Source organism: Vigna radiata, chromosome 8 (genome assembly GCF_000741045.1).
Source record: "Vigna radiata var. radiata cultivar VC1973A chromosome 8, Vradiata_ver6, whole genome shotgun sequence".
Classification (NCBI taxonomy): Eukaryota; Viridiplantae; Streptophyta; class Magnoliopsida; order Fabales; family Fabaceae; genus Vigna; species Vigna radiata.
Window position 1 is genome coordinate 43,177,935 of NC_028358.1, and position 27,559 is coordinate 43,205,493.

The 27,559-nt window shown below is 30.0% G+C and overlaps 4 protein-coding genes across 4 annotated transcripts; 1 reads left to right on the forward strand and 3 right to left on the reverse strand.

The window, feature by feature from the left end:
- Positions 1-3,396: 3,396 nt before the first annotated feature.
- LOC106771616 (reticulon-like protein B14) lies at positions 3,397-5,058 on the reverse strand. The gene is made up of 5 exons (XM_014657611.2): positions 4,876-5,058; positions 4,162-4,342; positions 3,967-4,096; positions 3,810-3,879; positions 3,397-3,703 (listed from the first exon to the last, which is right to left on the reverse strand). The coding sequence occupies exons 1-5, from the start codon at positions 4,961-4,963 to the stop codon at positions 3,534-3,536; spliced, it is 639 nt and encodes a 212-aa protein (XP_014513097.1). The 5' UTR covers positions 4,964-5,058; the 3' UTR covers positions 3,397-3,533.
- Positions 5,059-11,874: 6,816 nt separating this feature from the next.
- Positions 11,875-12,531, forward strand: LOC106771541 (non-specific lipid-transfer protein 2). The gene has a single exon (XM_014657536.2). It carries the CDS (start codon positions 11,956-11,958, stop codon positions 12,238-12,240), a length of 285 nt encoding a protein of 94 aa, XP_014513022.1. The 5' UTR covers positions 11,875-11,955; the 3' UTR covers positions 12,241-12,531.
- A 1,608-nt stretch (positions 12,532-14,139) lies between these two features.
- LOC106771204 lies at positions 14,140-15,482 on the reverse strand. Its single transcript, XM_014657136.2, has 3 exons — positions 15,198-15,482; positions 14,909-15,114; positions 14,140-14,634 (listed from the first exon to the last, which is right to left on the reverse strand). Exons 1-3 carry the CDS (start codon positions 15,288-15,290, stop codon positions 14,343-14,345), a joined length of 591 nt encoding a protein of 196 aa, XP_014512622.1. The 5' UTR covers positions 15,291-15,482; the 3' UTR covers positions 14,140-14,342.
- A 7,938-nt stretch (positions 15,483-23,420) lies between these two features.
- LOC106772634 lies at positions 23,421-26,904 on the reverse strand. Its single transcript, XM_014659163.2, has 6 exons — positions 26,328-26,904; positions 25,763-25,974; positions 25,125-25,419; positions 24,906-24,991; positions 24,734-24,825; positions 23,421-24,082 (listed from the first exon to the last, which is right to left on the reverse strand). The coding sequence occupies exons 1-6, from the start codon at positions 26,637-26,639 to the stop codon at positions 23,856-23,858; spliced, it is 1,224 nt and encodes a 407-aa protein (XP_014514649.1). The 5' UTR covers positions 26,640-26,904; the 3' UTR covers positions 23,421-23,855.
- Positions 26,905-27,559: the final 655 nt, after the last annotated feature.

Consider the following 27,559-nt stretch of genomic DNA (forward strand, 5'->3'; position numbering starts at 1 on the left):
TACTTATTTAATAATAACGTGTTTATAAATTTAAATACAAATTATCAAATAACCTTTTTTATTAAAAATTTAACAATTTAACTATTATATATAAATATATATAAAAAAAATTATTGTCACTCAATTACCTTAAAATTACGAGATACACGTCATGGGAAAGGCAGGTGAAATTTTTTTAAAATACTATTATTTAAATTTAACAATTCTACTTATAAATTTCAACCTTCTATGTTAAAGTTGTTGGCACTCAAAAAATGTGGATATCTGTTCGATTACTTTAAATTCATAGTTCCTTTTTTCTTAAATTCAAAACTCTACTGTATTTTTTTAACACAATCTAGTTAAGTACGTGTGTGTGTTCACTTGAGTAACAGGAACATATAGAGACAACAGTGTAATAACTTGGAGCATCATAAGTCTATCAAAAGCTACATACTTCGATGTTAATTATTGAAACAAATTTAAATAATCAAAAGTGGATATTTCGTCATATTCCAAAAGACCAAGGAATATTATTTTTCTGGTAATAGTCAGAACCATGATGATGAAGTTGTGACCTAAGAATACTCATGAAAACGATGAGCTAACTCCCCACAATGATCGGTTGCTATAATTTAGATATGTGGTCAAATCACACTTTACCTTGCAAAACCTATATTATTTTATTTAATTCCTTAGTTTGATGCATTTCCCACTTCAATTAAGACTAAGTCCATTCACGTAATTAAAGTATCAAATGATAATCAATTAGACTATACGAATAATTTATCATACATATGATTACATTGAAGTTAACTACATAATTTATGTATAAGTTTTGATAAATAATTTATCATAATAAAAGAAACCAAAATATTCTTAGTGGAAGTATGGCAGAAATGAGGTGCGTGCATATTCTATAACTTACAACCAATATTTTAAATACGTATACTAGTATCAAATCTACACTATTAGACCAACCCTATTAGGTTATAAATGAATGCATTAATGAACGCAATTATTTTGGATTAATCACGAATTCAAGTTTGGATAAGTTTATGCGCAATGCTAATATTTCATTCAAGCATATGATTATCTTACGCAGCTTCATTATGTACCTGTTTGTTTGATCACCAAATAAGGAATGCTAATAAGTGTATTAAGGATACTAGTTAATTAAGATATAATTAATGGTCCTTGATTCTATTATATTTATCTTTAGTTTAGAATAATTAACTTCATTAATTAAAATAATACAATTTCGTAATTAGTTCTATTAATTATGTCTTTATAATTAATAATTTCAGAAATTAAAATATATTTTTAATACATGATATTTTATTAAGTTAATAGAAGTATTGCAAAAGGTTTTCGAGAAGTTAGAGAAAGAGAAACTTAATAAAATTTCAAATTCATTTTTTAATTGTTTTATTTTTTGTAAAATTTGTAGATGTTTAACATTTTATTCCTTAATAGTTGGCTGATATATTAGGTTGTTTACTTCTTTTATTTTCTTTTGTTACTTTTTTCTATTAATTTAATTCTTTTACGTTTAATGATAAACGGTTGAAAAGAAAAAAAGATACAATAACATTAATATTATTTAATTATTATTTTTATTTGTTTAGTACTGTATACTATTTATGAATATTTTTATCTTTTAAATAAAATAAAACTTATTAATAATTTCTAAAATCAAAATTTATTTAATATCACAATTAATTATAATTTTTATAAAATGTTTATCAAATATCCTTAACCATTGCGTAGTGCGTAGTCAGCATGACCCACAAAATAAATAGTTTCGAGGATACATTAATTTAATACCGCGTAATGTTATCTAACAAAAAAAAAATTGAAAAACGCAAGAAGTTGAAGTAACGGAAGATCTCTCGCCGAATAAATAGACGAACACGTAATATATTCAAAAGTAAATTAATGAAAACTACAGTCATTTCCATAAATTTTTTAGTTTTAGTTTTTCATATAATTTTTTTTCAAACATTACCATCATGTTATCAAAACATATCAATTATTTGTCCTCACTTAAAAAATATTATTAAAAAAGTTAATAACGAAAATCATATAACCAAACCAAACTCATAAAAATAAGTAGATAACAAATTTTCTTAAAAAAAAAAAACTAAACAACTCTAAACATAGAAAATTTATACTTATCATTACAAAATTAAAAACAATCCTAAATCACATAATTTCGTATCATTTATAATAAAATTTATTTTTTAATTCTAAAAAAAGTCAACTTATCCACATTTTTTATTTTCCTAATAAAACGTCAACAATACCTAAATTCTATTTTTTTTACATGTTTCTAAACATTTATCTCCGAGATATATGTCTTAGTTTTTACATTAAACATGGTTCCTTTTCATACGTTTCGATAATCTCTCTCACACCAAAAAAAACACTAACGAAAAACATCTTATTGTCTACCTCTACATTCTTTGTGCTCTTGGTAGTATTGGTTTAACTCTTGATATGGATTCCCAATTTTAATTTATCTTTTATACTAAAAAAAAAAATCATATTTTGGTCGCAAGGTGATTTCTCTACAATTAAAATATAAAATATCATCATTAACTTCCAATAAGTTCTTTAATTTATATGACTTTAAGATTAATCATTGTCATCTTTTGCACAGGTGGGTGGCAGTAACTAAAAGCTTACGGAAAAATTATTTAAAAAAAAAAAACAACTTTAATATCATATTTAAATAATAATAACCCATCAAATTAAATTTAAAAGGCTTTTCATTGATTATTGTTTATTTTCATTTCAACTGTGTTTTGAAAATGTATTGAAATAAAAATCAATAGTAATATGATATGGGTTTCGTTGAAAAATGCACAATATTAAAATACTGGTATCTATTACTTAGAAATATCTAATAAAAGTTCTTATTATAAATTTTACTGTTGGGCATGGCTGTGGTGGAAGAAGTTACATGATGTGAATTAGAGAGTAAAGTTGGTGATTAGGTGGCTTAATTTGTTCGACCTTAGAAAAAGACATCTAACTGTCAACAAATAATAAAAAGCAGAAGTGTGGAACCCAACCCCACCCATTATTGTTTTTAAAATGATTCTCCTGCATTGTCATAAAAAAACAAACTTAAAAGAAGTGCATTTTTTCTAAGCTAATCCCTCGATTAAAATCCTAATTAAAGCATCGTTTTCATGTTATGAATGTCTTGGTAATTCCTATCGGATCTTGAAGAATAGATACGAAAGAAAGTAAATGTGGTAGATATAGCACGAAAGTAACGCAACTTGGCTACTTTAGCTACGTAATCACATTTCTAGCTCACCCATGCTAGTAGACAACTGCTTTTAATGATGCTTCGTTCATTTTGAAGGATTGATTGAGATAAGTAGTCACCTTCAATTACTAAGAAACTTCTCCAAATAAATTATGAATGTTCTAAAATGCATTAAACAATATCAATTATATATTTTTTTTATACAAGTTTGTGGTAGCGAATAAATAAATTTGCAATTATTATTATCTTTTACACACTTGCCCAAATCTAAAATTCATTTGTTCTTCTTTTCTTTCACAGGTCCCCTTGGAATCTTGTTCAGAACTTTATTATCCAATGTGTTGAACAATCTCTTCACGTCTTGGTTTCCTTTGCTTGCTAGATAATTCACCTCTTGTTCATATCGCTCATACATAATGGGAAGGGTCACCAGGGAGAGGAACACTGTGCAAGAAAGATAAAGCGCAATAAAAAGTTAATTAACAAGGTTCTATTATTACTACAAATCTTTATATAAATTATAACAGTACAATAGTAATTAGGATCTCACGTATATATACGAGATTCAAAGTTGTAAAATAATTCCCAATAGCTGACATCACCCAGAGACCGGTAATTGTCTGAAATTCAATACCACGCATGATGTCATTAAGAAATAATTATAAGACAAAATGCGTTTGAATGACTGAAAATTGCTTTCTCAATACCACAAAGAAGAGTGTTAGGTCTTTCCCAGTTGAAATGTCGTAAAAATTCCTCAAGAACGAGTTGAGCTTTTGGAACAAGAATCTAAAGGTGGGTTCGGGGATTTGAAAATCATAGATTTGAGGCAGGTTCCTGCAAAGAATAACCTATTACTCTTGCTGCACAAAATCAATGTATACAGAGTGCAAGAACATTACCATGTGATGAGTCCTGCTGCATTGTACCACACGAATAGGACGAGCATCACGGCGATGAGGATGTGACAAAGAAGAGTGAGAAAATTGTATTCGACCACTTCAAAGAGGAACCAAATCATGGAGAATCCAGCTACCATTGTTGCCGATGATATCTTGTCTTTCCATAGCAATATATCAGCAACTGCAAAATCAGATCACTCATTCTCCGTTGGTCTTTGGAATATGTAAATGAGCATAGATGCATCGGATGGTTTTGGTTTAGTGCATATCTTGAATAAACCCTCAAAATAATTATTTGCATAAGAGTTTCTACCAATCAAACTATTATAAAGGTTTTAACTTATGCTTAACTTGACATCTTAGGGTTTGTGACATCTTTTCTTTCGCTTTTGGAGAAAAGCTTAATCGTAGAAAAGATTTCCTTTTATATTTACTTTTGAGGGGTAAAAATTGGGATGAATTTAATACGTGAATCCTTGTCTAAACTTTTTCTATAGAACTTGTTGGGAAATATATATTCGAGCATGTGCTTTTAAAAGGAGCTTTTATTAAAGAAAAGTAGTTGTGCATTAAACATGTAAAAGTGCAATGGATATATTTTATTTTTGTAACAAAAACTTATGTCTTTAAATACTTAAGATGAATAATAAAAAGATAAGATTTTTCTTAAAACTTTGATAAGAAAAAGGTGAAGTTTGTAAAAAAATATCTTACGCTTTCCTCCGCCAAGAAGTGCATGGAGTGGTCTTTGTCGGTGGAAGAAACCTGGCCTTTGTGCAGGCTCACGAGAACGGATTGGCATGGTTAAGAATTGAATGATTGAAAATGTATTGGTAGTGTTTGTTGACTCTGCTGAGGTAAGTTTGTAGCACTATTGTGATTCATGTTTCGTGGTAGCAACTTATATGTGATGTATTGTGGTTCTAAGCTTTGTAATGAAGAAATTTGATAAACTCGTTCCTGAGAGGAAAGGTATGGCTTTGGCATGCTTTTCAAGTTTCATTTTCTCGTGCCCACACATGACTTAAGATACATTGTTAGCGTCTGTGACGTTTACCCTCCACCATGTCTAATCCTATGTTGTTGTTTTTTCTTACTACTTTTCGTGGGAATATTATACAACTACACATGAGAGGGACGGAGGCTTCTGTTGGATGCAAATACTTGACAAAACAATACAACAATTATGATTTCGAATTTTAAAACTTTTGTCGTGTTTCACGACCACAACATTACCTCTCATTATAGTCATTCAACTCGTGGGAAAATATTTTATTTCTAGAACCTTTAAGTCATATATCCATCGCAGTTCAACTTCGATGGAGCTCTTGCTCACGTAGAATCTCCTTCTTATGTGTTATTATGGAGGCGAAGAATTTATAGATTACAATTTTTTTTCTAATATGTAGATAAATAGTAAAAGCAGTCCAATAATAAAAGCCCAAGTATTTTAGAGCCCAATTCAAATATGATCTCATGGTTGGCCCATATATATTATTCCTCAGCAACAAAACTTATTAGGGTGTTATTCCCTCCACTCCCAAAGTGGGTATTGCACCTCCCCACTATTTTAATTTATTTCAAAAATATTTTACACTTTCCCACTATTTTCTTTTATTCCATAAATACCCTATATCTCTCCACTATCCTTAACAATCTTTCTCTTTCTCTCTCTACATTAATGGAGCATTTACATGACTCAAATTTGAACTTGTAATATATTTTCTTAAATAAGTTTGATTCAATCTTATTTTTTTTATTTTTAAATTACTCAATAAATGGTAAAATTTTGTTCTAAGTTTCTAGAAAAATGTTTATATATATGTGTGTGTTTTTTTTACACATAATATCTATAATTTTTAACATTATATTATGTTTTAACTCAACAACATTATTTGAATAAAATATTTAATTTATTAGATAAATAATATAAAAATATTATTAAATACTTAAAATATAAAAAAAGTTATTTGATAAAGATTTAGAATTTATTTAGTTCTTTCGTCATTATAAAGTTAGTATATAATAATAATAATAATATATCATAATTTACTATTAATATTATTATGTTTATTATTTTGTATTTGCATCTAACTTTTAATTTTATAAAATGAAAATAGTAGAAATACTAATATTAAAGTTTCCTCTGAATTTTATATTTTGTAACATATCACAAATTCAAATTTGAAACATGTAAATGTTCCATTAGATTAATGTAGAGAAAGAAAGAAAGAAAAAGATGGTTAAGGATACTGGAAAAGTATAGAGTATTTTTGGAATAAAAAAAAATAGTAAAAAAGTGTAAAATATTTTTAAAATAAATTAAAATAGTGAGAAGGTGGACTGCCTGCGTCTTAAGTCACCTACGTTAAAGTTGAAGCTCAGCAGTCAGACACGCAAAGTGTAATAGTGCCCACGCCATCGCCAAAAATATCCTAAAGCGCCACCAACATCAGGAGATCTTACACAAGAGAAACGTGCAAAAGGGCTTATGCAACAGTTTCAGAAACAGAAAGTGAGGAGTTACACGGAATTACAAATCATTTCTGGTTTACTCTTACCTATCATCTTAAGTCTATTTTAGCATTTTAATAGCATAGTCTGGAATTTTTATTTTTTTCTAAATAAAAAAGTTTATCTTAACTATATAATCTAAAAAATATTTTTAATTTTCAGATTACAGTTAAAAAATTTAAATCAGATATTAAAAAATTTCATATTTACAAGACACAAAAAAGAAAGTACGGAGGTGATAGAGAAAATAACCATTTTATAAAAGTCACATTTCATTAATTATAATCTTTTTTTTTAACATGTTCAATTAGTTTAGTATTTTAGTGATACAAAATTTTACACGATAGAAGAAACAAATTAAAATTAGTATATGTGTGTTCACATATGAAAAACTATGATACTAATAGAACAATTTACAAAATATATCTTTCACCTCTAAAACTAATTGTTGCAATCAATATTATCGTACAAACATTTGCATATGACGTGTGCACAGTCAATATTTTACGATAAGCGACAAAATAAACATCATACGACTACTTACATGTTAAAGGTATATTAGTACATATATAGTAAATGAAACAATTGTCCAAAAGAGGAAAAAACAAATGCAAATAATATCATCTTGTAAAAGCTGATAGTAAGAGGAGATCGATCCCAATCTTCTATAGAACGTGATTTTCCGCCAATACCCATGAAGGAGGGTGAGAACACTTCAATGATTTTACCAATGTATATAATTTTAAGCTCCCGTGCCAATAATAATACAATAGATCATAAAGACTAAAATTAATAAATATTTAAGAGAGGAAAGACTTATGTCAGCCAGAGTGTTAAAATCCATATAAAACAAGACTATTATAATTCGTGAATTCTCCCATGAGTTAATATATTTAACTAAAATCAATGTGAATAAATATGTTGTTGCATACAATGATCATTTGCCTCATTGAAAAAGAGCAAAAACAAATAGCACTCGTACTATTAATTTGAGACCGTCTTCAAGAGGACTAGGTTCAATTGTCCCTCTTAGAAAATCAACACAAATGTTTACATAGCTTTAATAAAGCTTAAATGTCTAAAAAGAACTAGCCTAGTCATAGAATGAATGTGACATCATTAATATAAAGTCACCATCGTAAACAAATATATCTCTTACTAGACATGATACAATACTATACTATCATGTGTCTAGTTAGGCTGAAACATAATTGGCATAAGTTAGATAGAAACACGTACTGTTAGGCAAGGTGCAAGGTGTGTTAGGCAAGGTGCAAGGTGTGTTGTTTGTCCTGTGATTCTTATTATATATACTTCTCGTCTTCTCAACACATACATACCATTAATTCTCTTTTCAACGTGTGGTGAAATATGTATGATAAAGAAAACATTCCTTCAACACCTGGCACTTCTGCTGCCACCTCAGGCACTCCTGTTGCATTTTGTTNNCAATAAGGAGCATTGGTAAATCCTGAAGAATTGTTTTGAGGATGCTGCAAGAAGTGGTATTTGAAGAGAACATTAGAATTATTTAAAAACATACCATTAATTCTCTTTTCAACGTGTGGTGAAATATGTATGATAAAGAAAACATTCCTTCAACACCTGGCACTTCTGCTGCCACCTCAGGCACTCCTGTTGCATTTTGTTACCAATAAGGAGCATTGGTAAATCCTGAAGAATTGTTTTGAGGATGCTGCAAGAAGTGGTATTTGAAGAGAACATTAGAATTATTTAAAAAGCAACTTGTAGAATTTGGATGTAGTAGGAAAATATTAAACCTTGTAATTTTTACTGGAATAATCGATTATGGACAAACTATAATTGATTATCACTTGCATTTTGTACTAGAGTAATCAATTATCATGAAGAAATAATTTATTATCACAAGTCATACTTGAATAATCGATTATCACTTCATATAATCGATTATCACTTTTTGAAAAACTTGTAACGAACTTGAATAATCGGTTATCACTTACAATAATCGATTATTCGTGGCAGTTGGGAGCTGACCTTTGGCATTCAGTGTAATTGGCTATATAATTGGCTTCTATAAACTTCAGAAGCAACGTTTTTGAACTGAGAAGCTTAATAGAACACTGTTTGTCAGAAGAAAGTTCTCATAAGCTTTGTTCATAGTTCTCTTGCTTGGTCCCGTGAAAGGAGAGGCTCTCGTATCGTGTGTCGATAGCCGGAGCAGACTCTCTTCGAGTTAACAAGGTGCTCTGCCTGGTCTCGTGAAAGGAGAAGCTCGCGTTCTCTTCGAGTTGGTAGAGTGGTCTTCTTCCGGTTCGCTCGTCGAAGGAAGGTTCTTTTATATTTTGTTCACTTATTGTAAATCTGTGAAATTGTTTTTTAGTGGAACTGTTAATCACTCTTTATAGTGATTAACGACTGAACGTAGATTCTGTTGAATCGAACCAGTATAAAAATACTCGTGTGATTTTTCTATTCCCTACACTCATTTCATTTTACGCATATTAACTGTTTGATTAATTTTCTTAAAGAAAATTGATTTTCGAAAAAGGACCAACTTGTTTGTTAAAAGTGACTGAACACGCTTATACGCTACTCTGAGTTTTAATTCCGCTGCGTTATAAGCGTGTTCAGTCACTTTTAACAAACAAGTTAGTCCTTTCTACTTGTATAAATTAACACCCTACTTATTATTTAAAAATAAAATCTAAACTTATAATGCGGTAATCCCAACTATCCAATCATTGAATAATAATTTGAGATCTATGGTAATTTAACTAATCCTAATAAGACTTGTTTTTTTAAATATAATTTTTTACATGTTTATTTATTTTTCACAAGTCCTTTTATATTATATTTAAATATAATTATTTTTCATAAGGCCATTTGTTTTGTTGCACCTCCATAATATCAACATGTACCCCTATAAAATTTTATATTATGAATTATATTTTAAATTGTATACTTTTTATGAAAAAATTATATTTATTTACTTGTAAAATTTTAAAAATAAAATATATCAAAATTTAAAATGTAAACAAATGTCAATTTCACGTCTAAATTTTAAAAATAGAAACATAATAAATTTTAAAATAAACAAACATTTCAAATTACATAATCGAAAATAAAATTTTAATAGAAATATATATTTTAAAAATGAAAATTTATATTTTAAATTATATATTTTAGAATACAAAATTTACATGTAAAATTATGTAATCTATAATAAAATAATTTACAGAAATGAAGAAATAAATACACGAAGGTACAAGAAAAAGTTGCCCTCTTAAAATATGTGGTGAAACAAATGAGGTCAATGAAAAAACTGTAACATAAATTGATTGGAACCACTGTTCATACTCTCATAAAGAAAATTCCTGTTTTGTTTTGTATAATTTAAAATTTAATTTATTTTTTAAAATATTATTTTCAGATCAAACAGTACAAACATTAAATAACTTTTTAACTATATAATTTGGAGGCGATTTTTTTTTTCTAAATCTTATCCAGCTTTTAGAAGTCATTTTTAATTTTTAAATTGCACAATCTCAAAATCAGTTTTACTCTTCAAATTACACCATCCAAAAAGATAAAATGGAATTTTCGATGTAAATATATAAAAAAGTTTAACTCTATGGTATAATGCTGTGTCTAAGCTTATTTTATTATATGTGTCGTTCATAAAAACTAATTTTTTATTCGTATTTCTTATTATTTAAATGTGGATTTCTTTTGATCGACTGCAGACAATTTTAAAGGTTTTAAGGTTGCTTTTGACACCCCCAAACTATGGAAACTGGTTGAGTTTCTGGTGATTTAATTCGTTGATCCTAAAGGGAATAAAATGTGCATCACTTTTCCTTCTTTTTTGTTTTACTTTTGACATTTGTCTTTGGAGAAATAATCATAAAGAAAACTCAAAATGTTGACCATCCATCACATCGCCGAAAGTCATTCGGCTTCAGCGTCATATGCTACAGAATTTCTCTTCAATCATTTTTAACTACAGACTCCCAACTATATATTTCTATGTTTACATTAATTTATATAAATTTATCATTTATCATATGAAAATGAAAATCAATCAACTTCTTCATTCCTAATTATCAATTTGGTAACTTTGACGCACGCTCTCACGGTCATTCTTCAGTGGCTTATGTCGTATACTTTGTCTTATAAGATATTAGTTAGGTGACACGTTTTCTCTTAATTCATTTCAGCTATCGATTCATAGTTCCCGAATGTTAAATAAAACAAGTTATTTAAAATAATTTTATTTTTTATATAAGTTATAGAGATATGTGTTTCAGTTAATCTCATGTAAAATCAAATATGTACTTAATAAAATTTATATTTTCATGCATAACAATTATAGTAAAAAAGGAATATAACGAATATTTACCTATAACCAAACTATTCCCAAAACATTAAATTTTTATAACAAAAAAAAGTTCATGAGCTGTACGTATAAAAACAAACCTGATGGCGTCTTTTTCTCCTTTTTTTTTCGAGTAATGATTCTTCCCTAAATTAGGCTCTCTAGTCCCTTGTCTGACAATGCCTAAACCAAACTTTCACGAACTTATTTGGTAAAGAATCATTAAAACGTCTTCGAACTACTCATAATTCAACCTAAATCCACTAGTCAAAATTCCAAATGTAAACAACTCGTCAAAAAAATGGATGCTAATGTAATCACTTATGCTTTTAATACTTTTCTCTCCCTGATATTTACCAACACATTGAAAGTCCCACATCGATCAAAAATAACATAAAATTATAATATATAAATAAGATGTTCACCTTACGATATGAAATCAGAACATAGTTACATCCTATCCTAACTATTTTCGTTACGAAACTTAAATAATCAACCTTGTGTGGGTGTTTTTTTATATTGATAAAGTTATAAATGATTAGGCGGACAGCTTTGTCTGTAATGATGGTGCGAAAGCTATAAACCCCTAGCATGGCCTGAGTCCAATGACTCTAATCTATTAGCAATGAGAACACAAATAATAAAGCAAAGGGGTCCTCCAAAAAGTCATCATGATAGGTGAATCCAGGGTCCCAACTTTAACATACCCCATCACACAACAACACTTGCCCCTTCATGAAATGGCTTTTGTAGTAGTCAGGTAATGTTTTTTGTTTACAAAGTAGTAGTAGCATTAGATCATGTCCCATGCCATGCTCCTCTCCCACTATAAATAGTGAAGAGAACTACACCTTTATGCACATCCCTGTGTGTCTTAGTTAAATTTAGGATCATATCTTCTTCTTCTTGGTCTATATTTGAAAATGAAGGTCTCATATTCAACACTGTGCATCGTGCTTACCTTGGTCGCAATAGCTGAGACAGAGTTGCGTGTGACAGCAGTGACATGCAATGCGTGGCAGCTGAGTGCATGCGCGAGTGCCATTACCTCATCGAATCCTCCTTCATCTGTTTGTTGTAGCAAACTGAAGGAACAAAGGCCTTGCCTTTGCCAGTATTTGAAAGACCCCAACCTCAAGAAGCTCGTTAACTCTCCCAATGCCAGGAAAGTTGCTAATGCTTGTGGTTCCCCATTCCCCACTTGCTAGATATACACTTCACTATGTTTCACTTCAACTATTATTAGGTTTGTCGGAGTATCTTATGTGTGTTTTTTCTATGTAATGTACTCTGTTTTGTTTTTTATCACATGAAGTGGGACAGCCTCCTCTGGTTGTCCCAGAGTTTGGTGTGGTTGTTTCTGCGTCACACTTTCTCTTAGAGATTTTAATGTTGTAATGTACTAGCTGTGATGTGCACCTATCAATGAATGTGTAGTTTAAGTTTGTTTGCTGATATGAACGCCAAGCTTTTACCTGTTCCATCGTACAAATAATTTTCTCCTAAGATTGTATTATAACATTTACATAACCAATAATTTCATTTCTTGTTGAAGTCGGTAAGTGTTACTGTAGAACTATTCGTACTAATGTTTAGACCAAAATATGTTAAATACCTTCATGGCTAGCTTTGGTTTCAAATCTATTTAGTCTACGTACAGAATAAACAAAAAAAAAAGGTTAGTAATTATGTTACGTGGTCAGAAAGCATACAGGTCAATCCTACCTGCTTTTGTTCCACCCATTGTTAATTTTATATAATTAAATATTGTTAATTTTACATTATGAATAGTTAAAACTTACTAAATATTAGTAGTTTGTGAGATAGATAAATTGTTATTAAATATTTTAATAGTTTTGTGAAATTATTATTTATTTGTAAGACAAATGGTTATGATTGTGAGGGTGAATAACTTGTGGACTTGCAACAAAGGTTACTACTAGATATTTCAATAAGGTCTTAAAACTAATAAAAACAAACACAATCACACATATAATTGAACAAAGCAAAAAGAAGAGAAGAATAAATTCCCATTAGTTGCTTTTCATTTAGGATTTGCTCAATGTTAATATTTTTTTTTTCTACCTTGAAATTTTATATATCTTTAGCTATAAGAATAAGAGTTACAATTAATATAATGGTGATAACAAAATGATTACAATAACTTTTGAACATTTGAATGCCTAAGTAGAATTGACTATTTCTGTTGGCGGAATCAAGTGATTCAAACTTATCTTCTTTTGTGTTTCTTAAACATTTTGTTGAAGGGAAAAGAAAAAGAATATAGTGAGAGTGGACTGAATAAAACTTACCAAGAGTATATATGCTTTCAAAGTAAATATATTTTAATTATTTTAATCTATCCGTTCACTGTTCTATCTGAGTCAGAGACTCTTTTTCCTAAGTAATTTATCAAGTCGAAGACATTGGATGTCGCCTTCACTCACCTGCCTTCTTTCACTCTCAACCATTAGGAAATATATAGGATTCAAATACGTCATGCATATGAAAATTGTTATAGTGATAAAAGAAATAATACCATGCCAAAATATCTAGATATTTAAAGTTTTGGCTCCGACATATCAGATTTCCGCCCATCTTTTTCACTGAAGCCAACTAACACCAAATTCAAATGTCAAGATAGACTGTCCTAATTCATATAAAAAATTTTGCAACAACTCACCAGTTTTTTTTTTTTTTTTTTAATCTCGACTAAAGATATTGTAAGAAATTTACAAGTATCTCTCGTATGGCAGTTCTTGGAAATTCTTGAGTTAAGAACTAATTCCTACTCATGGACCATTGGAGAAAGTTGAGAAAGAGCTGGTTCTTATAAGAATAATCGATTCTTAGGATCAAATTAACATTTTATGGTTATTAGACATTTTATTAGGACCAAATTAGCATCATTAGATAGAAAGTGACGAAAGTTCATAAATCTAATACGGCGTACTAAGATCCACGAAAAGCGAGCTTAAGAATCTTCATTTCAAGTATGTAGTGGCCCGTGCTCTAGTTGATTTCTATCGCAACAGCACATGCAAGTGAGACACTAAAAGTTCAATAATCAGCAGGTCTCAAAACTTTGAAACTATAAGATTGGCATGTATTAAACCACAATCATTGTACTGCAATCTATCTTTATATTTCAAGCGTTCTTCCATTACAGCATAAATATATTCAACCATTAATACAAGAACAAGTTTTGCAAACACTGTTCTTCCTTCCCTTATCACCAATATCCCTTATCTAAAAGCTAAAACAGGACCACCAAAATTGAGTAAACATCGTTCAAAGCAAGAAATCATGATCAGGCCTTATCAGAATCAGCCCCTTGGTGGTGGTGGTGTTGTGTGGCCAATCCAAGCCCTTCATTGCGGTGCTTCTCCCAGAAACCAGTATCAGCCCTGGAGTGTGCCCAATAGTACAAGATGGAGGCCAACATGGACAGCAAGGTCAAGGCAGCTCCAGCTGCAAACACACCTTTGCGCAGGGTAGCACAAGACAAATCGTGCCTCACAAAGTACCCTCGGTACTTGGTGTGGTATGCATTCCTCGCAGACCCTGCTAACAAACACGCCTCTGCTCCCAGAAAACTAATCCTGATTTCACAGTACGAATAATTCAAAAAAAAAAAAAAAATTCAAACAATTTCCAACCTTTACCGATTTTTATCTTTAACAGAAAAATGTTCAATCAATTCACAACACCTGATGTAACCAAAGTGAAAGCGAAAGTCTATTTAAAAACCAGGGTTCAAAATTTTGTTTAGCTTTTGGTTAGTACAAATAAATTAGGAGATGAATTCGTAGGGGTTTAATTGTTTAGATGCGAAATTAGAAGAAAATACGATTAATTCACTTAATTGAGTGTTACCAGGAGAGGATGAAGGAGACGACGGCGCAAGTGGCCGAGCAACCGGAAACAAGCCCTTTGCCGCAGCATAGGCATCGAGTGACGGCGGTGAGAACGGCCTGGCTGAGAAGCAGGAGAGCGACGGCAGCGAGGCCATAGACGGTGGAGGCGTCGGTGGTGTAAGAGCAGTAGGTTCTGTCGTCGTACTGGTCGGGGAGCACCTTCGCCTGAAAATGGAAAATGAATCAGATTTGAGAGTTGAATCGAAAAACAAAAAACAAAGGGAGAGGAGAGAGAAAGGGAGGGGTACCTCGCTACGACGTCGTTCGGCGCCAATTGCAAAGACAAAGGCTATGAGATGCAGAGCGATGACGAGAACCAAAATGGTTACAGAAACTGCCATGGTTTTGTTTCGACACCTTGTTCTCTCACTTCACTTCACCAGCTGCTGCTTACTTTTTTCTTCCTTGTTTTTGTGTGCTTCTTCCTATAGTATGTTCTTTAACATCGTCACAGACTCTCTCTACTTCCGACTCTTTCGTGAACCTAATTCTTTCTCTTTTTTTTTTCTTTTTTTTCCCTTTTTTTTTTATTCCTACTTCTGCACTTCAAACTCCTTTTTCTCCTTAGGTTTAATACTTTTATTGTTCCTCGTATTTGTGTGCAAATCTTAGTTTGATTTTCAAGTTTTGAATTGTCTCGATTAAGTCATAATTTTTGTAAAAATGCACATATTTTACGCTAAGCGTTAAGTTGTCTCAAACAGTGTTAATTGATGTTGAGATGATTTTTTTATTTTAGGCTTAATCCCTCTCTTGGTCCTTATGTTTGTGTGAAAATCTCAGTTCAGTCCTCAAGTTTTGAATCATCTCAATTGGGTTATAATTTTTGAACAGTCGACAACAATGACATTTTCTAGTATTTGAGAGGGAGAAAAGGTGTGCGTCGGGGGGTTTGTGGGTGGAGGAATGAGTGAAATGTGATCCGTGATTGGGAGGAAAAAGAAAGACCATAGTCACGTGGATTTAATGATTTTAAAATATAAAAAAAAAAATTACAGCTCAGTTCAAAGTTAATGTCGTCTCAGTAGACTTAACGGTTAGGGTAAAATGTTTGCATTTCATAAGGACTTGAGGAAAAAGTGTGACAAGTGATTGGAAGGAAAAGGAAAGACCATAGTCACGTGTATGTAATGATTTTAAAACAAAAAAAAAAAATACAGTTCAATTCAAAGTTAATAAGGACTAGAGGAAAAATTTGAGGATCGAAATATTCACACAAACAAGGAACTAAACCTAAAATAAAAAATTCATCTCAACATCAATTAACGTCGTTTGAAACAATTTAACGGTTAGGATAAAATGTATGCATTTTTACAAAAAATTATGACGCAATTAAGACAGTTCAAAACTTAATAACGAAACTGAGATTGGCATACAAATATGAGAACCAATAAAGATATTAAGCCTTCTCCTTATTGAATTTGCAAATTGCACCCATTTCTTTTTCTATTTTTAATGCTGAAAATAACGGTTTAAAATTTGTATAAAATGGATGAAACAAAAACATTATAGTTGTAATTTTCTGCACATGACGTTACTGTAATTATTAATAAAGAATAACAAATGTTCCATCAAATTTGTCCGTATCTAGTTTTTATTCTCAATTTGTTATTGAGAACTTTAACTCTTTTGAGTATATGTAAAGTGAAAATCGTTGAGTTTGAATGAACATGTATTGTATCAATTGACAATTTTGAATCAAATATTCAATATGAAAAATTTTGTTATGTTTATGATAATTTTATTTCACTCGAGCTCAATTGTATTTTGTATGAAGATGTATAAAGTGGAAAAAAAATATGGTAGCTTTTCTTTGTTTAAACTAAGTTTGGCGCTTGAATTGAGTTCGGGATTGCCATTTTTTAAGTCTATAGTAGAAAAGTTTTGTTCTGGTGAGTGATTGTTTGGAAAAAAATGAAAAAAAGAAGAAGAGAGAGACAGGTTTAGTATAATGTGTGAAATAAAAAGACAAACAACATAATGATGTAAGTGACTTATTGAGTGTAGGTGTGACCTAGAAACGATGGTCATGGGACCCACCTTGGAATAGGTGGGGCCCGGTTACTTACTGCGAGTAAAAACAAAAATAGCTGGAACACGGTTGTCTGGTCGGAGCGCCGTCGGTCGCTCGACTCAAGGATGCCTTGTTCTTTTTTATTTTTCAAAAGCTTTTTTTCCTTTCTTAGTTTTTTCGCCTTTATTTTCTCTACATTTTTCCTGTGTTTTCATCAATAAGACGATTTGGTAAGTATTAATTTTTTTTTTCTTTATTTTCATAAAATGAGATTACGTTCTAATTTTAAATTCTCATTTATTTATCTTCAAATATTATTAATAAATAAATTTAGTATTTAAGATAATAAAAGGTTAGAGATTCATGTGACAAAATATTATTGTTATGTGAGTCCACATTAATACATATTTGACACACACACACACAGCCATTTTTATAGGATGTTTTTAGATTGAAAAATAAATTTGAGGAAGAATAAATGAATTTGAGAAGATACAAATGAAACTTTGTTGTTTTTTTTTGGATTAAGGGATAAATTGTGTGATTTGAGAAAATTTTAGATGAAAGCTTATAAAAGTTTTTTATGATATAATAAGTATGATAAATTAAAAAATGTTTTAATAAATAAAAGTAAGTGATTGTCATTTTAAATGTGGTATAATTTTAAATGTAAAAATAGTGAAATTTATATGAAAATTAAATTCAAATTCATATTTCTAATTAAAAATAAAATTAAAATTGGAAAGATAAAAGTAAAATTTTAATGAAATTGTAGGAAAAAAGTTAATTATATTATTTAAATACGTAATTACATTAATACAGTAAATATTTAATTCGTTAAAATAAAAGCACAACACATTTGAATAAAAAAATCATAATACAAGAAATATAGGATGATGCACCCACAAAGGAAAGAACATGTTCAACAAATTAAAGTAAGGCTATTTTTGAAACAAACATCTCAGTCTGCAAATTCATCATCAAACTCACACATAACAGACGATATCCCGAAACAAACTAATTGATTAATAAAACAATTTAATTTTATGAGACAATAAAATAAATATAAATAAAAAATTATTTTAAAATAAAATTAGTAGATAAAAAGATAAAATAAATTATATATATATATATAACAAAAAATATAAATAAAAAAATTAAAAAAATAAATATAAAAGTAAAATAATATTCATGACAAAATAAATATAAATAAAATAATAAAGTAAAGAAAATAATTAATTTTTTTTAATAAACTTTTATAATTATATTTGTGTGTGGTTCACGAAAATGAAAAAGTTTAAAGAAAAATACTTAATAAAAATTAATGTTAAAATTAGTAAAATAGTTTAAAAATATAATTAGTAATTCAATTGAGTTTATATTTTAGTTTACTATAATTTAATACAGTTTAGTTTATATTCTAATTTAATATAATATAGTACAGTTAAATATAGTTTGATCAAACAAAAATAATTCAGTTCAATTTATCTGAATTATTTTATAATTAGTATAGAAAAATTAGTTTTTAATCCAGATTATAGTTTATCTGAATTATACAAAAATAATTCAGTTCAATTATCCAAATTAGTTTTTATGTTGATTTAGAACACTTAAATCAACATAATATATCGGCATTACAAGAGTGTCGGTTTAGAGTTTTTCTAATTCAGATTCTCTTAAGTTTTTTTGTCTTTAAAAGATATTAATTTTAATATACTAAAAAAGTTTTTAAAATATTAAAGTAATAAAAAACAGTACCCAAAAATGGGCATAAGAATAATGAATATAACTAATGAATTTTTTCAATCATAATATTTTGTCAACAATTTTTTATTTATTTATAATCTAATTAAGCTTGTAAAATTAATAAATTATTAACGTATTTTTTTCTCCAAATGTCAAAAGATAATATATAAACATATCACAAGGAAGTTATATTTTATTTAAAATGGTAAAAGTAGTTAAATTCATACAAACAAGGTAACGTAAATCGACAGTAACGAATAGTGAATATTAAATAAATAAGCAAAACTAAATTTCATGCTTATAGCATTTGAAGAAGTTAAGAATGAAAATAAGTGATGTGAAAAGAAAAAAAAAATAAGTACTTACTACCTCAACAACAATTAATAAAGATGATATATTTTTGTGTAACAGTTTCTAAGCTTATACACTTTTACGGTTTTACCCTTAAAATTGTAATAACTGTTTTATTAAAATAAATAATAATAACAACTAACCATTTTACAAGTAGTTTTGAAAATTAAAGTCTTGTTTTGTTTAGCTCTGTATTTATATTTGTTTAAGCATATTAATCATTTAAAAAAAAGACAAATAATAAATTCTGTACATATTTTATTATAATTATATTTTGTATATTTTACTAACTATATTTTATTAATGACAACTATATAAAAATTACTTATATCCTCTAATAAAAATGCGAACACATATTAATGTCTGTTTAAAAAAGAGTTAAATATATTTTTGTTTTTAAACTTTAACATGAAATTAAAATTTGTTTATGATTTAAATTTTAAAATGTAGTTTGATTCAAAATTTTAAAAATAAATAAATAAATATTTTTTAATATTAAATTTTTTTCATATCAAATAAAGTTTTATACTCACCTTTACGGTTTACACCATTTACTTAAATTCATTTATTTTAAAATTTAAAAACAAAAATCAATCAAAGTTGAATGGAAAAACGAAATTCAATATCCAAATTTAAAAATCACAAATATATTTAACCAAAAATGAGCATCACAGGAAAAAAAATTATTACCAACTGTTACTGCTTTTGTTTCTTCAAGTTTCAATATAAGAATATTATTTTATATTTTAAACTTTTTCTAAGGAAAAATGAATAAGGACGACAAAAAAAAGTTGTGGCACTCATATCTGCAAATAAAATTCATGGTAGATAGTTACTATCCACGAATATTTACATCTACAAATAATGGATAACGAGTATTTTAATACTATCCGATCCGCGGATAGCTATTACTTGCAAAAAATAATAAAAAAATAACTTATATATTTTTAATAAAATTTAATTAAAAATAAAATAAAATAATATTTTATTAGATTAAATTTAATTAAAATTAAATTTTAATTTTTATTTAATTTATATTATATTATATATTTTTTCTAATTTTATTTAAATTTTATTTTAAAAATGTATAAAATATAAATTTTTTATTTTTTTCGGATATTTACAAGTACCCATGAATTTTAAAATACCTAGACGAGTATTTTTTAAATAGATACATAGTGAATAGCGAATCAAATATAAGTAGACATTATCCATATCGATCCAACCCGTTATCATTTCTAAAAATGTCATCAAGCAAGCAACCAATGCTATGGAAGCAACTTTCTCTACATGAACAGATTGCAGGTTCATTTATGAAGCAATTGAAAAGATAATTAACTAAATTGGTTGTTGTAACGTTTTTCTTATCAACAATTTTAATAACTTCTTTTAATAAATTTTTAATAATAAATTATGCATCACTGTTTATGAGTAATATATTTAAAATAATTCAATCATAAATTATCGTATTAATAACGGTAAAAAAATTATCAAAAAAAAAAATTGTTTTTCTTGTACCTATTCACCTTTCCAACAAACCACTTAGTTTTTTAAGGTAATATTTTGTTTTATTTTTCCTCTCTTCATGAAAAGCTTGTCTTCTAATAATTCAGTGTCTTTATCACCTTTGATTTTACATACAAAACGCATTTAATGGAACTCTGGAAGTTTTAATGGGTGAATAATGATAAAGAATTATTTCATTATGAGGATTAAATATATATTAATGAAGATTCCGTTCATATACTGATATACTAGTAATACACTGTGATGACCAACTAAATAAAATAATAAATAGTCAGGAAATAGTTTGATATAAATTAGAAAATAAGTATGATTTCAAGTGTCCTCCCCGTAATATCCCAAGTTAAAATATATTAATTTTTAGGTCAAATCATACTAGACAATTTATATAATTAGAGACAGCCTATAAGGTAGACATTATTATTTACATTGTTATATATTATATTACTTAAATAAACAGTTTAAAAATGAACGCTAAGAAGCTTTCATGGCTCAAAATCATTTAATCAACTTGACAAATTAAACTAATATATACATAATCATTATATTTTTTAATCCTTAAAAAATATGTTAAATAAAACTTTTAATTTATTGTTTTGCTGTAGTGAGCCCAAAATAATTATATATAACTTTTCAAAACATATAATTAATTTTATATAATGCTAAAATGCGGTTAATTTAAGAAAAGAAAATTTCCATTTACAGAGTATTTTATTTATTGCTACCCCATCTGAGCAATGTAATTCATGTTTCATACATAAATTTGTTATAAACAATAAAAAACACTTAATATAAAGAAAACCATCTTTATATTCCAAATATGTTTTAAAAAAGTTATAATCAGATACACACAACAAAATTCGATAATTTTATTTAATCTAAAATTGTTTACTCTTAGAGGAAGCTGAGCTAAAATGCTAAAATACCATAAAATTATGATATCAAAGGAAGGGATAAACTGGTTCATTCAGTAATTGATTGAGAATGAAAAGAAAAATATTTATACATGAGGATTACACTATTTCAATTATCTAACTACCCCGATTAATTATATTAGTCTCTATGCACTAAATACCTTTGCAATACATTGGTGAGTGGGACATTGATGGTTCAATCTGTGTTGTTGAGGTGTGACAGTAAATGTTTTATGTTCTGAAAATGTAGTATTGTGGACTTAGGCATGAATTAAAACCATTTATGGATAGAGAAGGAGAGATATGATCTTGTTCTTATTATTCTTCTGTATTCTGCACTGAAGCATATGGTGATTGAAGAACGGCAGTGGATGAAAGAAGAGTTGGTTATGGTTTCATCCTTTCCATTCCATACCAAATTTTTGTAATAGTTCTTTGATATAATTATACTCTTATGAGAACGATATGCTGCTTAACTCAATTCCCAGTAAATAGTGAGAATAACCAATATATAGTTCCTTAAAACAAGACGCAATGAATGTTCTCATGGGAAAGGTTCAAGTTCACAAATTATATACAACTTTATGGCATGGTATTTTTTTCAGAGACTCTTTGAATCAAGACATGTTACTGACATTTTGATCAACAGATAAATGCATGTAGCATGATATCAGTGGTTTTATCAAATGAGTAAGTCATGCTGGAGAAGGTATGAATTGAATGCTGTAAAGTACATTTGTAGAATCTGTGTTGAATAAATTTGCAATGTATAAATGATAAAATCTATTCTAAAACCTGTATAAAAAAAAAAAATAAGGTCTGTTATTAGACAAAGTTCAGCATTTAAGTTACAGAATAAGATACTAATTGATAATATCTTCATTTAATATTACATATTTATGTGATCTAAATATGTTGGGTTAGTTATTCTCTTGTCAAACATAGGGCATAAATTAATATTCATTTATAGTTTTCTAACATTTTGATTTTCATGAGCCAATGACCATCAATGCTTCTTAGTATTTGCAAGTACCTGCTTTGGTACATTTCTTAGATTTCATACTTGCCCAAGTAAGATTTAATCACATAAAGAGAAAGAGAAAGAAAAGGTAAAAAAGATGTTAAGTATTGTTTCCTGGCCTAATAATAGAAGTAATGATAATACGGCAGCCAAGCTCAACCGTGCTCTGTGGATTTACAGATTAACGAGGAGCATCACAAGGTGCTCATACATTTTATGTATGCTAACATCATTCCATTTCCTACTAATAAGCTGGACTTCATTTCAATTTGCTAGGGGAATTTTGCTATTGGGCCGTAAATCTTGGCGAAGTAAACCTACGCGAGGCTGATAAGTTGTGGGCTACTTATTCAAACTGCAACTTCAATAATTAGAATTTATTTGGTCTTGTTTGAGTTAATGTTCTAAGATAAAATATCAACATTTAGAAATTGTTCATAATCTTTATCTATAAACACTTGATAAAAATATGTAAATGTCAGATAAGTACAACTTCTCTTATAACCTAAAATCAACTAACAAGCAGAACTTCAAAAACTATTTAGCTCTCAAATTCTTATTACTTCTAATGATAAACGTTCATTAGAGAACACCATCAAACAGTAATAATCGCGTAATTATTTGGTTTACGAGTGAAATAAGAGAAAAATGAGCCGTGTAGAAAAAATATGAATTTGATTCTTGAATACTCCCAAGTGACCCTTTTACCACCAAATCAAAAGCGACTCTTAAAAAACCCACTTTTATAACATAATCAGAAAATGCAAAACAACATTTTGAACAAGTTCAATAACTTAATTCTAGCATTATCTAAAAGCAAAGATTACTATAAGAATTCAAATACAAGAAGTTTGGGGCAATTGGAGCATGAGACATCTAACATCTAGTAAAATTCTCCGATAAATTAAAACTATGTCCTATATAACGCATCGCCAGGACAGAAAAAAAGTAGCCTGTTTTGGTTTGTTTAAGAAAACCATACCAATACACAAGAAGCAACTGATGTAAGACTCATTGATGCTGGCAGCCAAACAAATCAGCCTGTACTTGAGAAGCTGCCTTTTAATCTGTACATCCACCAGGAACACATTAAGTAGCCCCCAACACTGCCGCTTCTCCAATGCTTCCCTATTCATTCACTTATTACGGAAGCAAACAATGCAGAGAAATACAAAGGACGGTGCTTAACATCCTTTCTCCAACTTTCCTTTTACCTTTTGTCAAATAAGTTATTAACTCCAACTCCAATCAAGTATAACATCTAAAAAATTAACCAAACACTAACCACCAGTTCTTAAATATCCAAAAGTATAATATTACAGTCAATTTAACAACATCAACGGCTAAAAAACTGGAAATCTGGATGACTGACTTCAAGCTGTCTTAACATGTTATCAGCCCGCTGCAAAAGAGAGCTGGCTAATTGGCGTTCATGTCCACCATTGGGAGTCCACAGAGATCCTTTGAACTTGTATGATGCAAGCCCAGAAACAGGTAAAGACATTCTATGGACATTATCCGTCTCAGTAGGATGTGGCTTCTGAGTCTGCCTACTTTGTGAACCTGAAACAAAACAAGAAGGCATTTTTCAATAAATCAACTGCTGCAAATTAGAAAATGGAACATGGTTCGTTTGCGGCATCGAACAATACTTTCATTATTATGTGACACGCACCTATAATTGGCAATGTGTAATTAAATAGAAACTCCCGTGATAAAAACTAAACACAAGCCTCTTTAGTTCAATAATTAAGAACCCCAACAAATCCAGAATGACATTATTAAGCTTAAAACATAAAAGTACCACACCTTTCAAAATTTTGAAAAATATCTTCCCGGCCAATAAAATTGATAAAATCATAGAAACGAAGCAATAAAATGATTTGCGGCGGTATGATTAATATATATAAAGGAGAACACAAAAAAAAAGAAAAAAAAAACACATTTGACAGATGGCAACACATAAACCATTCATAAAATTGTATCATGTTCGTCAATATACATCCTGACCAGTGCATGAGGAGATTCTAAAATAACATTTTTGTATCATGTATAGAGAAAGGTTCCAAATAGCATTCAATTTTAGAACCTCTCGTTATGTTATGGGATGGATGCATACACACGCCCTCTTGTTATAGTGCAGCACAAACAAAATAGAATATAAACTTGGTTATAAAGCAGCATAAAGCACAAACGAAGCAAACAAATTGCTACCTCCCACAGGTGTACAGAGATCATGGTATGTCAGAAAACAAGCATCCAAATCTTTTAATGTTGGACCAGTTGGTATCCTGTAAATTGGATACCTGCAAGCAAATCATAGAACAGGTAAGTCCATCGTGCATGCGGAAGGTGTATATCAAAGCACAAAATTAAAGGAGAATACCAGGCTACAGATATCCAACTTGATGATAGTATATCACAACTTCGAAGGGTCGATAATTCAGGGAAACGAAAAGCAAGGTCCATTATCTATTCACCACATAAAAGAAAACACAATTAAATGACTCCACAAAGAAAAACCCGAGATAACAAATTACCAAAATTCTATTCCAGTAAAGTGAACAGGGCAAAGAATATGGCATTATAGAGTCAGTCAGCGCACCTTATCAGCCAATGGCTCACGGCTGTACGGAGGGTCACGTTCAAGATACTCAAAAATTAAATAACCCTGAGGATTGACAGAATCTCCATCATCACTAGAAAACCCATCTTGAGGAAGGGAATGGTGGTCTCTCAAAGATAATCTACTCATCCGTTGAGGTACCTCATCCGACAGAAGGGGAAAATTTCTTTGTTCCCTCATGTATTTCGATCCCCTTCCATGTAGAGGTTCACAATCACTGCTACCATCACTACTTGAGTCCCTGAAATCGCTGTCACTATCCTCCCCAAGTTGCCTATCAAACAACCAAATAATTACATTATCGTACAAGTAGCGAAACCTGTGAGAACAAGGTAGCATCTCCACATCGGCACAGCACATCATAAAAATGGCTAGCAAATTATAAAAACTGTGGTAGCATATTTAGATCATTGTTTGAAAGAAAATCAAAATGGTACAAAACCAAAAATGAATTTTAATTTAATCCCGAACATGCTTAAAACCCAAAACACCCCATAGAACATGCAACAAATGACCCAAAAAACCACTCTATTGTTTGGCTTGCATTTTCATGCCGATCCTTTTCAAACAGTCACTAAAATGAATGGGCCGTACACGATCCAAAACAAGCAATATACCTTGACTTTACAGTTGGTTTCACATTCTGGGAGTAAATTTGGATTCCAGAGAGATAAGGAACGTAATACTGAACAACGCTATCTTTGTCATTCAGTACAAGCGGAACTCCAGCGCCATACGCACTCCATTCGCGGAAGGACTCCCACAAATCACCAAGAACAAAGTAGGGCTGACATTCCTCATCGCACGCCCTAAGTCCTCTCGTCGTCCTCTGCAAGATCCAAGGAAAACTTTTACACTTAACAGTTCCACACACACAAAGGAAAACCTAAGTCATAAAAATGGCATTAATTTTCTTTTCTTTACAAAGCACGAAAGCTTTGCTTCTTTTCTTATTAACTCTCACCAAAAAAAATCCAATCCATGGTCCCTTCCATAACCAAACACGGCCATAAAAGCTAAACCTTCCACCCATTGAATGCAGCGGTAGCAAACACAGACAGGAACTCTAAATCAATTTCCAAGAACCCAAAAAACCAAATTCCAATAAAATAAACACGACTTCACCAACAACCACGTCAGAAACATTTTCAAAACACTTGCTACAGTGACTCAAAAGCAAACCTTAGGAAGATACTGAGCAGGCACAGAGGGCGTGATCGCCTGCAAGAACCGCTCCAGATTACTCAACCGGGTCACGACCGGTTCACACGAAGGCACCGCGCCACTCTTCTTCGCCTCCTCCTCATCCGACCCGACCCGGTTCTCCGGTACCCGGTTACCTAAATCCACCGATTTGTCTCTCCCGGTGACGTCGCTGTGGGCCCTACGCAGCTTATCGTTCTCCATGGTGTGAAACGGCCGGCGAACCTTCGCCGGAGAATATAACCGATCCTCGCCGAGAGCGCGCCCGAAGTTCAAGCCAGTACCCAACATTCCTATGCCCAATAAAAAGGAAGGAAAAACGGGACCCAGGAAGCAAAAAACGGAGCTTTTTTTTGTGGGCGTTGGATAAACCTCGAGTGTGGTCAACGGTGTTTGGGAATTGGATGCGAAACGATGAGGATCTGTGTTAGAGATTCTAGGGTTTGGGGAAACGGGGAAAAGGGTGGGTTGTTTTTGTTATGAGGAAGAAGGGTTTGTGAGTAGAGAGGAGTTGTTTCTGTGAATCGGAGAGAAGGAAAGAAATAGAAAGGGATGGGTCTTTGAGTTGTTTAAAACAACCATTGTATCCCAACATTTTCACTATTTTTTTTATTTCTTTTTTATTTTATTTTATTTATTTTATGTGTCTTGGTCTCACATGGTCTAATTTATTGTACCATTTTATTATGTCTTTCCATTCATTCCATCTCTCACTCCATATATTAAATGATAGGTATTATTAGGTATTATTAAGCAATTATAATGACACACTTTTTATTTAATTTTTATTGTTTATTGTTTAATATAAAGTGTAGATTATTATAATTGTTCTATATAGAGGTGTTAATTACGTGAATGGCATTTTTTCTGAATAAAGTGGCGAACCTGGAAGTAGTCAGGGAATGGATCTGGTCGTTGGATGCTGGAAGAAGCAGGTGGGGCAGAGGGTATAAGTGTAATTTCAATTGAGGGCTAAGTGGAACTGGTTGTGCCATACCAGCGACGAAACCATTGAAACTGTAACACGTAATTATATAAAAAAAAAAATTATTTAACATACTTAAATTTTTTACTTTCATTTCATATTACTTTTATTTATTTTTTACATTTTAAAAAAAATACAAAATTTTATATTCTTAATGATCATTTTATCTTTATAATACGTGTTAAATAAATATAAAAATGTTATTACTCGTTGTATAATAATTCTT